The sequence below is a fragment of the Microtus oregoni genome, unplaced genomic scaffold (assembly GCF_018167655.1).
Source record: "Microtus oregoni isolate MIOR12 unplaced genomic scaffold, Mior012 000002F_ref0000024, whole genome shotgun sequence".
NCBI classification, from domain to species: domain Eukaryota; kingdom Metazoa; phylum Chordata; class Mammalia; order Rodentia; family Cricetidae; genus Microtus; species Microtus oregoni.
Genome location: NW_024543061.1, coordinates 69,250,070 through 69,266,758, shown reverse-complemented (window position 1 = coordinate 69,266,758; position 16,689 = coordinate 69,250,070). Strand labels below are relative to the sequence as shown.

The following is a 16,689-nucleotide window of genomic DNA, read 5'->3' as shown; positions in this document are numbered from 1 at the left end:
TAGAGTGGTTAGGGATAGGTTCTGGATGAGATTCATGTGGTCTGCTTCTTTTTTAGAGTGTCTCAGGTACACTGGCCACAAACAAGTCATCCAGGGTCCCTGTACATGGCAAGGACCTTCTTTGTAATCTGTAGGATGAGGTATCCTCCCTCTATCTTCCTCCTCTGTTTTGTTTCTTGAGGGAGGAAAAACTGAGTCCCATGAGAATCAGGAGACCTCAGGGATTGGAGGCAGAGAGGGACGACTAGACCCCCACAGATGATCTCATGTTTCTTTATTATGCTCTATCACACTGTGAGATGAGTGCTGTATCCTTCTGAGAGTCACTTATCAAGTGAGTCTGAAACCAGCGACAGCATCACAGTGAGAGCCTGTTTTCAAAATAAATATATAAGCCCTTCCCAGAACTAAAAGCACTTTGATTTGTTGAATGATGCAACAGTTCACCATTTTGATAATTTTGTTTGCGATACACTGTATTCCATGTCGAAATCCCCTCTCCTAAAACTAACTTCTGTTTCTCCAATAAGCAGTTTTCTGTGCTGTGTTGGGGGGGGGGGTGTAACAAACCATCTGATAAACACAATTGAGATACCAACGGCTTGTCTGAAATTGCCCAAGATTGAAAGCAGTGATTCTTCTGTTCTGATTTCAATTTCAGTCTTGCTGTAGCTGAGATTCGGCTCAGAGATGCCTGCTGCAGTGACTCAAAGTGCTTCCATGAGCATGCTAGAGACAGAACCCACTAACACAGATTTCCAACAGGAAGGAGAAATTGGTACGTATTTGATGCAACAAGAATCAAAATAAAAGAGGATGGAAGAGCTTCACCAGGGTCTCACAGAGAAATAGAGACTCCTGTCTTGTAGCCTGTAACTCTGGGTCTCTGGAGAAGTGGAGATGCTTAGAGGCCTCTTGCATATTAGTTACTCTATCTGAGTATATAATACTCAACTATTTCTGAGCAAGAGAAATGAACAAGGAATCAAATTATAAGAGCCTAAAGCATACTTTTTGTTCAGTTGAATTTTTAGATTTTGATTGATTGTTTTGTTTGTTTTTGGTGTTTATGTGTGTGTGCCTGTGTGTATGCCTATGTGCATGCCCAATTGTTTATACATGTCTGTCTGCCTGCATGCATGCATGCATTCATGTATTAGTGCCTGCCTACCTGCCTACCTGTCCAGGCACCCGTGTGTGCACGTGTGTGTGTGTGTGTGTGTGTGTGTGTGTGTGTGTGTGTGTTTGTTTGTCTTTAGATTTCTAGTCCACTATGTCTGGTAATTTGAACACTGGTGAATTAAGAAAGTTGCTGTAGACCATGCTCCTTCTGTCTCAGAGTGAAGGAAACTCTAACAGCACAGGTTTCAATGTGCACAGCTAAGGAAGTTTCCTGTGGGCTGGGGCCTGGGGTTTGCAGATCTAGTGTGATTCAAAGGAAATCTGGGAGTCACAGCAGAGGTTGAACCCCTTACTCAAGCAAACCTTCTGGTACTTCTGGTTCATGGAAATATATGGAATGGAGAATCCTGTGGAATTTCTGTTAAACTGTCTTCTGTATTTTGGAAACAAACTGTTTCATTGTTTTATTTTTCTTCCTGTAATATCTCTTCCTTACTTTAAATTTTGTTTGCTTACTTGTTTGTTTTAATGAAAGCATATGGACTTTCTGGAAAACAGTGTTTATAATTACAAAAAAATACTCAGGTCATGAGTAATGTAGACATTTTTCACCTTAGTCAAATAGTCCGATATATTAAACGATTTTCATCCTACAAAGAGAATAACGTTCTTGCCCATATTTATATGAGAAAAGGTAGCTAAGACAGATAATTTAATGTTGGGGTTGGGGGGATGTGTGATATGTTCTATAATAAATATTTAGGATTTAGTTTCAGAAAAGAATAAGAATTAAAGAAAGGAAACAATAACAATCACAAGTACAAGTAAATAAATAAATAATTTTCACAAATGAAAGATCAAAATGGATTTAGGGGGACATTTTAAGAAAAAGTTGCATATTAATATATTGAAAAAGAAAGCCATTGTAGAAATCCTGATGCACTGAATTCAAGGAATATCTTTGTTTAATGTACAACTGGAAAGACAAAGAATGAAAAGTTTCTATGGAGCCAAAATCCAAAGGACACTGTATAAGCTGTCCCAGAGTCTTCGGAGAGACCAACATTTAGCAAGCAGTTCTTCAGAAAAAGAAAGAAAATGTGCAGCTTTGGTGGACCTAAAGATAGTGAAGCAGAACACAGAGAAGCTAAGATCTGATTTAGAACTCAGAAAGGCCAGTGAGCTTCATTGACTGCTTGGCTGCAGCTCCACAGGTGACCGCACAGACTGGAGTTCCAGGGAAGAAAAAGCACATTATCTCAGTAGAGAATACTTTTTCTGACACCTCTTTTACATGGCTTTTGGTAAATTAGCCTTGCTGAGGGGTGGTCTCTTGTACATGTGATTGACAGGCCCAGCAGGACTAACTCTTATGACAGGACACAATGGTGTGTTTTGTCTACCCAGGACAAGAAGCAGGTTCTGTTCATCTGAGAGGAGGAAATAGACTTCAGGGGAGCACTGATATTTCCAATGACCTCAAAGACTACTATAACATTGCCTGCTCAAGATTCTCCAAGATTATTCACATTATGGGCTAACTGATATGAGAACTGATATGGTGTGTCTCTGCTAGGAAGATCTAGGGATCTATTCCTAAAGCTGCTCAGCAGACCAGCTTAGTGTCAGTTACAGCCTCATGCACAGCATCCACACAGGGAGCTCTCTTGGAAGAAAGGAAATAGAGACTCAGTCACTTCTGAACTCTGACCTAGAGATAACCAAAGATATTTCGTATTTCAAAGAGAATTGGAACAGCTCACCATTGGGACCTCTACTTCTAAATCTGTTTGACCCATCAAGGTCATTCAACCTATGGGCCCACTACCATCTGGAATTACTTTGCCTTCTCTGTTACCAAAACGATGGCCTCTTACAGTTATTGATTTGAAAGATTGTTTTTTCACTATACCATTACAAGAAAAGGATAGAGAAAATTTTCCCTTCACAGTGCCTACTTATAATACTTATCAGCCTAATAGGAGATATCAATGGACTATACTCCCACACGGTATGCTCAATAGTCCTACATTGTGCCAATATTTTGTAAGTAAGCCATTGGAAATAATTCGTAAACAATTCCCCAAGTCCATAATTTATCATTACATGGATGACATCTTGTTATCTGATTCAAATAAAGATACCTTAGAAAGGATGTTTGAAGAAGTAAAGAAAGTCTTGCCTAGGTGGGGATTACAAATTGCCCCTGAAAAGATTCAAAGAGGAAATTCTATTAATTACCTAGGTTACAGAATAGGGTTAGAGAAAATTAAAACGCAAAAGGCACAAATTAGGAGAGACCGGTAAAGACTCTTAATGACTTCCAAAGATTGTTAGGAGACATTTCCCGTCTACGACCAGCTGTTGGGATAACACCTGATCTAATAGTTCATTTAAACAAAACCTTAGATGGTGATAAAGATTTGAATAGTTCAAGAAAACTGACAGCTGAATCAGAAAAGGAGCTGACAATGATTGAGGAAAAATTACAGGAGGCACATGTGGATAGGGTGAAACCAAATCTTAGCTGCATCCTAGTCATATTGCCTTCCAGAATTTCTCCTACATGGATTCTAATGCAAAGGGAAGATATTATTTTAGAGTGGATAGTTATACCGAATAAACCAAGTAAAAAATTAAAAACTTATGTGGAAAAACTCTCTGAATTAATTATAAAAGGTAAGCTGAGGCTTCATCAACTAGCAGGTATAGACCCAGCAGAAATTATAGTGCCTTTTACCATTGAAGAAATAAAAAAGTTATGAGAAGACAATGAACCGTGGCAAAGAGCTTGTGCTAATTTTTTTGGGAGAAATTAATAGCAACTATCCCAAAAGTGGTAGACTTAACCTCATAAAGAGAACTTCTTGGATTCTTCCTAGAATTGTACGTGATGCTCCAATAACTGGAGCCCGTACATTCTATACTGATGCAAATAAATCAGGAAAAGCAGGTTACAAGTCAGATGAATTGAGTAAAGTGGTACAAAGCCCTTATAATTCTGTCCATAAGGCAGAATTATATGCCATTGTTATGGTGCTAAAGGATTTTAAAGAACCTCTTAATATAGTGACAGATTCACAATATGCAGAAAGAGTTATCTTGCATATTGAAACCGCTGAATTTATACTAGATGACACAGAGTTGACTTCATTGTTTATCCAGGTACAAGACATAATCAGGAACAGGCTTTGTCCGATGTACATAACACACATCTGGTCCCATACAGGTCTGCCTGGTCCTCTATCACAAGGTAACACTGAGATTGATCAATTATTAATTGGAAGCATGTTGCAGGCCTCAGAATTTCATAAAAAGCATCAGGTCAATAGTAAAGGCCTAAAGAAAAAATTCTCCATTACATGGCAGCAAGCTAAGGACATTATAAAGAGATGTCCTACTTGTTCTTTCTATAATCAGACATTGCTGCCTGCAGGGAGTAACCCAAAGGGTACTAAGAGAAATGAAATCTGGCAGATGGATGTGTTCCACTTTATGGAATTTGGTAAATTAAAATATGTACACCACACCATAGATACATATTCAGGTTTTCAATGGGCTACTGTCCTGAGCTCAGAAAAGGCTGATTCAGTAATCACACATTTTTTCGAAGTTATGGCCATCATGGGTATACCTGCACAAATAAAGACAGACAATGGTCCAGCATATGTATCTAAGAAAATGAAATGCTTTTTTGATTATTATAATATAAAACACATTACAGGTATACCAAATAATCCTACAGGTCAGGCAGTTATAGAAAGATCAAATCGTACTATAAAGGATATGCTGAACAAACAGAAAGGGACCGAAAATACCCCCAGAAATAGATTACATAATGCTTTATTAACCTTGAATTTTCTTAACACTAAGGAGAAAGGAACGACAGCAGCAGAAAGACATTGGATAATGGAAAAGTCTGCTGAACTAAATCAACCAGTTTATTTCAAAGATGTGCTGACCTCTCAATGGAAGCCAGGAGATGTGCTACCTTGGGGAAGGGGTTTTGATCTTGTTTCCACAGGAGAAGAAAAATTGTGGATACCATCAAAATTAATAAAGGTTCGATTTGAAGAGGGGAAACCTCTTGGAAAGGAGAAATAACAGCTCATCCACAATGATGATATTTATACAGGTGGTAAGAAAAACATATAGAATGAGGGCTGGGTTCTCTTTTTATCTCTGCAGGAAAACACTCATCTTCAGAAAATTCAAGGGACCCTGGATGTTTGAATACTGAGAGATGGAAACTATTTACAACCCAATAAGATTTAGCAAGAAAATCAAATAGGTTTCATAAATAAAATTATTCTACTCTTATCTTTAAAAATGTAATAATGTGCATTTATTTATAAATATATAGATCTGGTTTTGAAGTTGGACTCTGGTTCAGTCCATCTCCAAATCCAAGCCTGTTAGTAAGAGAAAAACCCAGAGTTTCTGGAGTTTCTGTCTCATGTCAAGAGCCATGATATGGGACAGAAAGAAATATGAGTTTAGAAAACATCTTTGCTTTTCTTCATATCTATTATACTTTTCATTGAATATATCTATCATGCCTTTCATTGAATATATATATATATACATATATGTGTGTGTGTGTGTGTCTATATGATTAATGTTTAAGTTTTTCACAAATCAAAATGAGTTTTTCCTGAAGTGATATTTGAAGTTTCCAGGAAGAAGATGGGGCCCTATAACAACTCCACCTGGTTGATATGACGTCATGATACTGATAGCGCTACTACAAGACCTATTTTGGGTACTAGCTGCACAAGACGATCCCAACTTGGTTAGCTGAAATGGTGCACATCTTATACAACATTTTGGCCAGACCTGCACAAGTTACTCAGAGACTATTTGCAATTTTAAGACATTGATCTTGAAATTTAACCATCATTTTACTTTCACAGGATCCCCCAGAAAGAACGCCGCCCTCATGACAGCTGGAAGTAATTCTAGAGGATGACGTCCCCTCTCCCAGTGAAGTTTGCCTTTGGGTTGAGGGACATCATTTAGGGTTTGGGAGGTTGGGGGAGGAATTTTATAAGCTCAGGGATCATTTTGAAAAGAAAAAAAAAAAACAAGAGGGATGATGGGATAATACATTTGTAAGTTACTGTTTTTAGACAAATATATTGGTATTGATTCTTGTATATTGATACAAAGTTAAATTATATTGACTATTGTATGCATGCATGTTTCTACCTCTGTTTAAAATATTTTTATGTATTGACATATATTGTATTGATATGTATATATTGTATATATTTACCATATTGCAGTGTACATTTCTACCTCTGATTAAGATACTTATATATTGTTTGTGTATTGATATATATTTACCATACTGCAATGTATATTTGTACATTGTTTATATTTGGAGGTCATTGTCCTCCTTTGTTTCACAGTCATTTATTTTCTTAGTCTTTAAGTTAGATAGATATTGAGAATTATATAGATTAATAGTCATCTAAGTTTGTCATTTATAATTAGACTAATCAGGTTCTCTAGATATATAAAAATTATACTCAGGATAGATAGATAATCTTCAACTTCTTCAAAAAGCTGTAGAAAATGGCCTTTAATCTAACTCAGAGTTTCAGGATAGTGGGACATCATTGCTCCTGGCAGCACCAATCTATTCCTGAGAGAATGTTGAGCACCAAAGACATTCCACTTGGAGCCTTTCTTTTTGGCAGAACTGGCCTTGGGGCAAAGAAATGCCCATACCTCAACCACTGACAGAGATACCGAGCATCCATCAATGGATAAAACAGGACTGTCATATCCTGCCAAGACAGGGTAAGATAGTTTTGAAAAGTTACTTCCCTTTTGAAAACGGTATGTCAGTTATGTTAGGCCTTAGCCAAAGTTGGTTGCTTCAATGCTGCTAACGTGATTTTGGTTGATTGCCCAGGTAGCTAGTTGTCTATGTGATTTGTTGCATGTTTTGGAAGTTGTTTTACTGAACTTCCTAATTACCCAGGTAACATTATTTCCCTCCTCAGATCTTCGATGGGGTTAAAGACTATATAAATGTAGTTACTTTTCTCTCATGACTTGGTCAAGTTATTTATTATACAAGACCTAAGCTAGTTAGAATAGGATATTTCTACTTATTGTATTTAATTTTGTAGTAGGTTTAGAACTTTCTTACTTAAAAAAAAAAAGGGAGGTGTTGCCGGAGATCCTTCGACTCCTCCAGCCAATAGCCACTAAGATACAAGCCCATTGGGGCGTGGTCTCTCTCTTTAAAAAAGCAGCCACTTCCCTCCTCACTCTTCTCTTCCTGCGCTATTTCCGGCGACTAGACTCCTTACTGATTGCACAGAGGGCTGTTGTCTGGGACGGTTATCTGTAATTTTTCCCCTTTAAATAAATACCACCCTATTAATCATAATTCCAAACTGGTGTGGCATTGTTTGTGACTTACGCCTTCACGTCTTGAGATTAATGTTCTCATATTTATATTTCGAGATAAAGAGATGCAAGGAAAATATCTCAGAATGATCTCTGCTGTGACTCCTGTAAAGCTATACTGCTGCTATGTATTGAACATGGGTCTCACTGTGGCTGTAATTACACTTGTAGCTTTGTCAGGTAAGTGACTTATTCTGAAGCATTCTCCTCACATTTACATTGTCGGTTATACTTATAAGCTGATACTGTATGGAAGGACTCATGCTAACGACTCCAGAGAAAACACGCCAGTAATTCGTGTACTGTGGGAACTTAGGGTCTAGCAGGAAGATACACAGCACAGGCTGTGGTGTGCACAGGAGGCCAGGCTCAGAATCCCTGGTAAGTGGACATTCAGTAATTCTAGAGCAGTGGTTTTAAACCTTCCTAACACTGAAAACCTTTAATATAAATTCTCATTTTGTGGTGAACCGAAATCATAAAATTATTTTCATTGTTATTTCATAACTGTAACGTTGTTACCATTGTGAACTGTAATGTAAACATCCAATATTTCCTATGGCTTAGACACATGCCATGTGGGGTACCTATTCAAGGCAGAGAAGAAGGAGAGGAAAACTAAGCAGAGATTCAAAAGGAAGCTGCTGCAGCTAAAAAGAAGTGAGAACAGTGAAGAGTAATATCTTTGGGGAAGGTACAGGAAATCCCACACCCATAACTCCTGGTTTCAGTTAATATCTTCAACCACAATCTGAAGATATTAAATAGAAAATTCCAAAACATGTGATTCCTATGCTTTTAGCTGGAGATTGTTCTGAATAATGTGATAAAAATCTTGAATAACTTTGCTGCTGTAGCTATAGTGTAGTAATAAAAGCGGTGGCGGGGCTGTGTCCCCAACACCCCAGCCACCTTCTAGCTTATGCCCAAAATAACAACACACAAACTGTATTCATTTAAACACTGCTTGGCCCATTTCTATCTAGCCTCTTCTAGGCTAACTCTCACACCTGGACTAGCCCATTTCTAATATTCTATGTAGCACAGCTAGGTGCGCTTACCGGGAAGATTCTAGCCTGGGATTCCATCCTGGGTCAGAGCTTCATCACATGTGTCTGCTCAGGAGCCAGGAGCATGGTGTCTCTCTGAGGTGTCTGCCCCCAAGAGGAGAGCTGTGGAGTCTGAGCTCACTTCCTCTTCCTCCCAGCATTCTGTTCTGTTTTCTCCACCCACCTGTGTTCTAACCTATGAGGGCCAGCCAAGCAGTTTCTTTATTTTTTTAACCAACGACCTTCCTCCATCATTTCCCCTTTTTCTGTTTAAACAAAAACAAAGGAAGGCTTTAACATTAACATAGCATAATTACATATAACAAAACAGTTATTAAGCAAGAATTACAGTTACAATATTTATATCTATCTTATCTTTTATCATAACAATGGAAAACTATAACTATCTATTTTTCAATTCCATCAAAGACCTAAGTAAATGAGAAGTAAGCAACTTACAAAACTCTAGAAATCACAGAGACATCTCGATGCCTGGCCAGTCACCCAAAGTTCCTCTGTACCATTGGGGCATCAATCTTCAGCCTTCAGGCCCATAGTATCCAGCAGACATTTCCATGAAGCAGGAAAATTCAAAGTCATTTCAGTCACTATCTGTTGTGTCCTGAAGAATGTCTTGCAGACTCTTTCATGAATCAGGAACCCCGAAAGATCATCTCACCTTTAGGCAAGTTCAGTAGTCCTCTCTCTGTGGGTTCTCTGTGTCCAGTTCATGCAATAGTCCAGGCAAGAGTAGTTTCTTGCCCAAATGGCTATCAAAACTCCATAAGGTGCCTTTTCGATGCCCATCTTCTTCTTGAAGTAGATTGGTGCTGCCAGGAGCAGACGTGTCTCATTGTCATGAAAAGCCCTAAATTATTAAAACATTTAAAATGCCATATTCTATAATCTTTGAAAAATATGAAGAATGCCTATCTAAAATATATCTATGTACATCTAGAAAATCTTAACTAACATGACTACAAACTTGGCTATTATGATTATCTATTAACAATCTATATTTCTAATTATATATTACATTTTAAATGAACTACACAATCACAGTACCTTAATCAAGATCAGAAACACATATACATATAACAAAATTGACCTTAAATTTAAATCACTAAAACAAAATCCATATCAATGTAAATTATTCATATCTCTATCATATCCCCCTTAAATGTAAAAGAACATTTATAAACCATATTTGGGAACATGGGCACAGTTTTTTCTCTCCAAGCTGCTTCCTGCTGAATGGGGGCATCGTTAATTAGGTTTTTCATGGTATAATCTGTGTGCCAGGGTCATCTCAGTTGGCAGTTGAGTGAAGTAATTTTTTGAGGGTGTTCACATCAACCTTTCAGGAGGGTGTGGTCTATCATACCAAACTGGAATAGAAGACATCCACAGGGTCTCATCCTCTGCCAAAACAAAAGAAGGACTTTTCCAAAGCATCATAATCTTAGATCCAAATTCTGAAGTCAAGATACCTTTAGAACATATGTGCAGGTTTAGCTTAGCAGCCCATATAATGAAATGTCTCTCTGTACTTAGCTCCTTCACAGTCAAAAATTTTAAAGAAAACACAATGTACATAATCCAGACTCTCTGTGAATTTTCCACTTTTATGTGACTTATTTTTCTTTATTTCTTTTAATCTCTTAACTATCTTTACTCTGTCTCTTTAAAGACTTTACCCTTTTTCTTAAAACCATTAACTTTATTCTCTATATTCTTTTTCTTCTCTCTCCCAAGCCTACGTACATTCATCCAACAGTATGACTCATTTAGTGGTCTGAGTTTGTCCTATTGTGATTCTGCAATTTTTTACTATCCAGGAGCACTTTTGATTTGCACCTTTAAGTCACTAGGCGCTTAAGAATCTAAGCTGTGACATTCCTAGGTCAAAAACAGGTACTGCCTGCTGGCCCTGCCCAGTCCAACATGGTGGAGCCGCTAGTGCCTCTGATCCTTGCACATTGCACCACTAGCATGGTGGAGCTGCTTGTGCCTCTGAGCCGCAGCAGGCAATGACTTCCTTTAAGGCACACAGCAAGTCTAGTTGCCACCAAACAAATCATAGCACTTTACTCCAAATGCTCCATTCAAAAGCTCTGTCTCCCGCAGGAGACAGATCGCAATGGCGGCACAGCCCAGAAAGCCGACATTTTAAAACAGCTAGTTTTTTCCTGCTGCTGAGTCAGGAAAATTTCAAAATGGAGGACATACCATTTTGTGCTAGCTCTGGGGCCGCCAGGTAGGAGCGGCACACAGCACTTTAATTCTGAGACTGAGCATGCAGCACAGAAATTCTTTTCATCCAAGTTACATCCAAATCTGACACGCAGAGCACTACGCAGTCCTAATCCACCATGTTCTCCCGCCTGCCTAAGCCTGATTCGGGTGTCTGCCCAGGTGTAGGTGGGGAGTGCTGAGCCATCAGCAAGGTCTCAGAGCACTCTCCTTCTGATCCCAAGCGGGAACACAAACATCCAGTCCCATAAAATCCATTGAAATGCTTTAAAGCCAGAGTTCACACTGGCAGCACAGCCCCTGGAAGCTGTGCTTTAAAATGACGCAGCTTTTTTTCTGCTGCTATTGCTGAATCAGGAAATCTCTCTACGGCACACCACCAACAAAGAGCAAGACTCTGTGTTAAACTCTGTTTTTTCTCTGTTTAAAATTAAGCTCTCTCAGGTTTTTAAGTGGATTTAGCCCATCACGTCTGGGCACCATCTGTAGTAATAGGAATGGCGGCGGGGCTGCGTCCCCAACACCCCAGCCGTCTGCTAGCTTATGCCTGAAATAACAACACACAATCTGTATTCATTTAAACACTGCTTGGCCCATTTCTATCTAGCCTCTTCTAGGCTAACTCTCACACCTGGACTAGCCCATTTCTAATATTCTATGTAGCACAGCTAGGTGCGCTTACCGGGAAGATTCTAGCCTATGTCCATCCCAGGAGCTGGGAGCATGGTTTCTCTCTGAGGCGTCTGCCCCCGAGAGGAGAGCTGTGGAGTCTGAGCTCACTTCCTCTTCCTCCTAGCATTCTGTTGTTTTCTCCACCCACCTGTGTTCTAACCTATGAGGGCCAGCCAAGCAGTTTCTTTATTTTTTTAACCAATGACCTTCCTCCATCACTATAGAATCATTTTAACCACATCAATGAATAATACACACAAGTCTAGATAGGACAAACATTTGCCATCAAGTCTTGGTCAGTGTAGCCTAAACTATTACATAGTCCAGAAAATAGTCAAATAAAAAGAAGGGACAGTAATTCTCTCTGCCTGTTGCATTGGTACTTTTCATTGAGGCCTTGGGGAACTGAGAACAGCTACAAAAATTCCCCATCACTAATGTGTGCAGTAATTTCTGTTGTTTAATATGTCCTATCAAGTCACATATGTCCTGTAACTCACTAGACCTTGAAAGAAGAGCACATTCATTCTTACCTTTTAAAGTAAGGAAAAGGCAAAGTTATAAAAGAAGAATACCTTTAATCTTCTAAAATACCCTCTGAATACTTGCAGCATTCATACATTCTTATTCATGCACACAGATACACAGACACACACACACACACACAGAGAGAGAGAGAGAGAGAGAGAGAGAGAGAGAGAGAGAGAGAGAGAGAGAGGAGGGGAGGGAGCAAGAGAGGGAGGGAGGGACAGAGGGAGAGATGACACATTTACATCCATGTATATGTATGTATATAATCATTTTATTATAATAGACTCAGATTAAAACATCACACAGCTCCATTAACATGGGCCCTCAAACATATGTCAAGTTTCAAACTCAGGCATCTCAACTAGCTTCTACACAGTTAGGATAGCCACAATGAAGCTGTGGAGTTTCAGTTATGGTTTTAGACTTTATATGCCAGTTAAATGAAGTACCACAGAGTTTAAGCTAGAAAACCAATTCTTTTCTAACATTTTTTCATAACTTGCATGCTCTTTGCTGCATCCTTTCCCTCCTTGTCACCTCATGTCAGTCTTCTTTGTTCTACTTTGTATGTGTTACATCATGATCACACTCACAGCTTTTCACACTGGCTGGGATTGCTTGTGACAGAGAACATGGGTCCCAATCTTTCTAAGTTTATGTGACTTCACTTAATTTCATGCTTTCCCACACACTTTCCTACAAATTTCATTTTTCTTTAAGACTGAAATATTATTCAATTTTGGATGTGTTCCACATTACTATGTATTCATCAGTACGTGCACATCCAGGTCAGGTCCATTTCCTTCTGTTGTAAATAGGGCAGCAATAAACATGGAAGGCCAGACTCTCTGTGGAAGGATGTGACAAGGAGTGACACTAATAAGTCACATAGCAGGTCTATTTTTATTTTCAATGAGGAACTTCCAAATTGCATGTATCAGTTTATATTCCCACCAGCAGTGAATAAGTGTTCCCATTTCTGCTCATGGTTCTAACATCTGTTGTTACATTTCTTCGTGATGGTCATTCTGGAGGTCCTCTCAGAAGAACAACCAATGTGTGTGTGTGTGTGTGTGTGTGTGTGTGTGTGTGAGTGTATGTGTGTGTAGTAGAGTTGTATGAAGGACTTGAACAATGTTTTAGTATCAAAGACCTATTTTAACCATATTTTGAAGGCTGACTTTTTTCTATAGCAAATCCAGGCAAATGAGAAGTTCTTTTTGTATTGTTAAGAAAAAAAAAAGAGCATGTGAAGGAGGGTTAAGAGAAAGAAAAGTGTAGGATTCCAGGAATCAGGAACATCCTTAATTGACTGTTGGCATAGAAATTATTTCCTTTTAGGGTTTGGTGTCTTTAGTCCCAACACTCAGGAGGCACAGCCAGGAAGGTTAACTATATATTCTAGACAAGTCTAGTCTACAGAGGAGTATCCAAGCAAGAAAGGGAGGTCATAGTGAGATTCTGTATCAAAACACAAAATAAAAGAAGAAAAAATTATCATTTCCCCAGAGTGCACTAGAAGTTTCTGAATTGGGGAACTTCCTGTTTGGAGGAGTCTCTCAGTGACTGGCCAGCACATATCACACAACTGAGATTTGTATAGCAAACCAAGACAGAAGACTTTGAAATGTTTATTATATTTCCTGAATTGTCTACATTTCAGTAGGAAAAGGAAAACTGGTCACTGAGTGCCCTGGACCTTGCTCTCCCACCTGCCCAACAGACTGGATTGGATTTGGAAGTCAATGTTTTCATTTTTCTGAACACACAAATAACTGGACATCCAGCCAGACCTCCTGCATGGCACTAGCGGCCCATCTAGCTCTATTTCGCAGTCTGGATGAGTTGGTAAGAAAGGAACAGGAATTGGTTTGTTGTTTGTTATGCTGAGTATATAATTCGTTGAAATATTGAACATAAGTCTGAAACATGAGGATGGATTCTACCCTAGACACTGGGGGACATAGGAACAAATTGATGTATGCCATTTGCTGATGTTATTGCTTCTGACTAAAACCCTGAGACATTCTAGAGACTGTTGATCATGTGGTGTTCATCATCAACCTGTAATGTGTAACATACAAACAACTGAGATATTTGGTGGTCATAAAACATTCACCGAAACTGGCAAGTATTGCATACTAAAGGTGATCACTGTTAATAATTGCCACGACAGGCTTAACAAGGGACTTTCCCAGCCGCAGTGGGACAGGTAGACATTCATATACTTTGGATTGTAGATTAAAATACATGCATTGAGAACTGAGGACTATTATGGCTCCAAGGTTGGTGACCCTCTGTTACACCGTTACCTTCCCAAAAGGAGTCTGTAGGGCAAAGACTCAAGGGTCATCTGAAACAGAGAGACACATTTTGTTTTGCTTTTTGTGTTTTATGACAGAATTTCCTGAAGAGATACAATGGTGATTCTGACTTCTGGATCGGCCTGTACAGAGAGTCACCAGAGCACCCTTGGATGTGGACAAACAACACTGAATATAACAACTTGTATGTTTGTAAACCACTTTTCCTTCTACTGTGTTCATGAGTTGTGATTGTGTGAGCTGTAACTATAAGAGAGGAAATCCTGAGTCATCTGGAGCCAACTATACTGGAAACGTAGAAAAACCCTTAGATTGAAGGAGTACCTCAGAGGTAGGGTGTATATTTACATGTAATAGTTTATCCCCAGGAAGTTCCACCTCCCTACAAATTTAATTTTTTTTCTCTGTGTTCCCATTTAATGGCCATCATTTTCAAAGTATTTACTTAGTTTGATGTCCATTGAAATCTTTCACAGGATTGTGGCGTCTGGGGTAGATGCCGTCTGCTCCATTACCAATTGAAATTTTTTCCTTGATGATAAATACTGCTGTTGGCTGTTTACATAAATGCAGATAGGCAGTGAGGGCTTTGAAACCCCAGAAAACCACGTTAGAAATGCTGGGTAGGTAGGACTAGTCAGACAGCTGTGTGCATGGATGCACCTGTACACAGAAGCAGAGACTCCAGGGACATTGGGAGCCTCTTCTAAAGTCTCATCATCAAAGAGCACTAAGACAATCCTAGACGTGGACAGAGCCATTTCAAATGGAGCCATTTCACTGGAACAGTAAGACACACCCAGTCCCATCCATCATTAAAGACCTTTCAAAAGTTTACTAACAATTGGATTTTCCCCACTTATATACTTGTGTAAAATACTCAAGACAGAATTGAAAAATTGCCCTTTTGAGGCCACACAGGGCAGCAGTTCATTTTAACATGACATCAAGCATCAGTCAAATGCCTTCTACACACTATATAGCGTTGATTGGGAGAAATGATAAAGATGTGGTCTTCAAACTGAACAAGAATGTAAAGAAAGTTCAGTCTAACTAGTACAGGTTATTCCTCATGGACTCTTCCTTTCTCTGATTCTTATTACAAATTAGCAGTGAAGATGGGTGAGATTTCGTTGCTTGATTGAATCAGTGTCAGTGTGTGCAAAATTGTGTGTGTTTGTTGTTTTAGGGTTCCTATCCGAGGAGGAGGAGAATGTGCCTACCTGAGTGACAGCGGAATCAGCAGTGGCAGGGGCTACACACGTAGGAAATGGATTTGTAGCAAGCCTAAAGCTACTCTTTAAAAGGGCCAGGGAAACTAACTTTCTCTCACAGTCAGGAGTCTCATAAAAATACTAAACTAATAGCTGTAATATACCTGCATAAGACCTGATGCTGACTCATGTAGTCCCTGCTCATGCTGATATGGTAAAGGAACCTCTTCTCTGAAGACTAGACTTTATAGTACTTGAACATTGTATGAAAGCTGGCAACAGAGGAAAATAGTGAATTGCCAATTCAGTTGTGATTCCTAGTTAGTTTCTAACCCTTGTGTCTGCTCTTGGGAAACTTTTGATCCTTTTGGGTGGCAAGGTCTAACACCAATGTGATAATTTTGTTTCATATCATTATATTTGATTTTGTAATTTTTTGTTATCTCTTATGGTCCTATTCTTCTCTAAAGAGAAAAAGAAAGAGAGTGGATCCCAGTGATAGGGAGGTTGGTAGGAACTGAGAAGGGTTGAGAGAGGGGAATCTTTAAACAGTGTTTATTGTATGAGAAAAGAATATATTTTCAATAAAAGGGGAAAAGTTCCTTCAAAAAAAATAAAAATAAATAAATAAATAAAAGGGCCAGGGATTTTAAATTCAGGGTAAGGAACGTGCCAGAGCATGCCTGAGAAAGAGATGCTCTGTGACCTCTTATCTACTGTTGCTGGTCCACTCCTGATCTACTAAAATTATCATCAAAATCCAATGATAATATGTGTTGACAGAAAAATTAAAATTTCACTGAGAGGTTTATATGTAAGGGTTCTTGGTAAAACATGGATGGTTTTAAATTAAATAGGTATTTGAGTAAAACCTAAAGTATAAGCATATGTATATTAGTGAGCTCCACTTTTATGACCAGATATGAACTTTTTTCATTGGTCCTTGCTTTGAACGCAGGGGACCTAAAAATGTGTGAAGACTAAATGCATGGAAATGATTCAATAATCACAAGAAATGTGGTACTTGGTCTGTAGTCCCTAAGTATTTTTGTACACATGGTCAATATTATTTTATAAAATTTAATAACCAATATGATGTTA

General features: G+C 38.7%; 1 protein-coding gene across 1 annotated transcript; it reads left to right on the top strand.

Annotated features, from left to right (window-relative positions):
• The first annotated feature begins 690 nt into the window (after positions 1-690).
• LOC121436380 (C-type lectin domain family 2 member H-like) lies at positions 691-15,678 on the top strand. Its single transcript, XM_041636209.1, has 5 exons — positions 691-778; positions 7,603-7,725; positions 13,714-13,898; positions 14,452-14,558; positions 15,564-15,678. The coding sequence occupies exons 1-5, from the start codon at positions 691-693 to the stop codon at positions 15,676-15,678; spliced, it is 618 nt and encodes a 205-aa protein (XP_041492143.1).
• Positions 15,679-16,689: the final 1,011 nt, after the last annotated feature.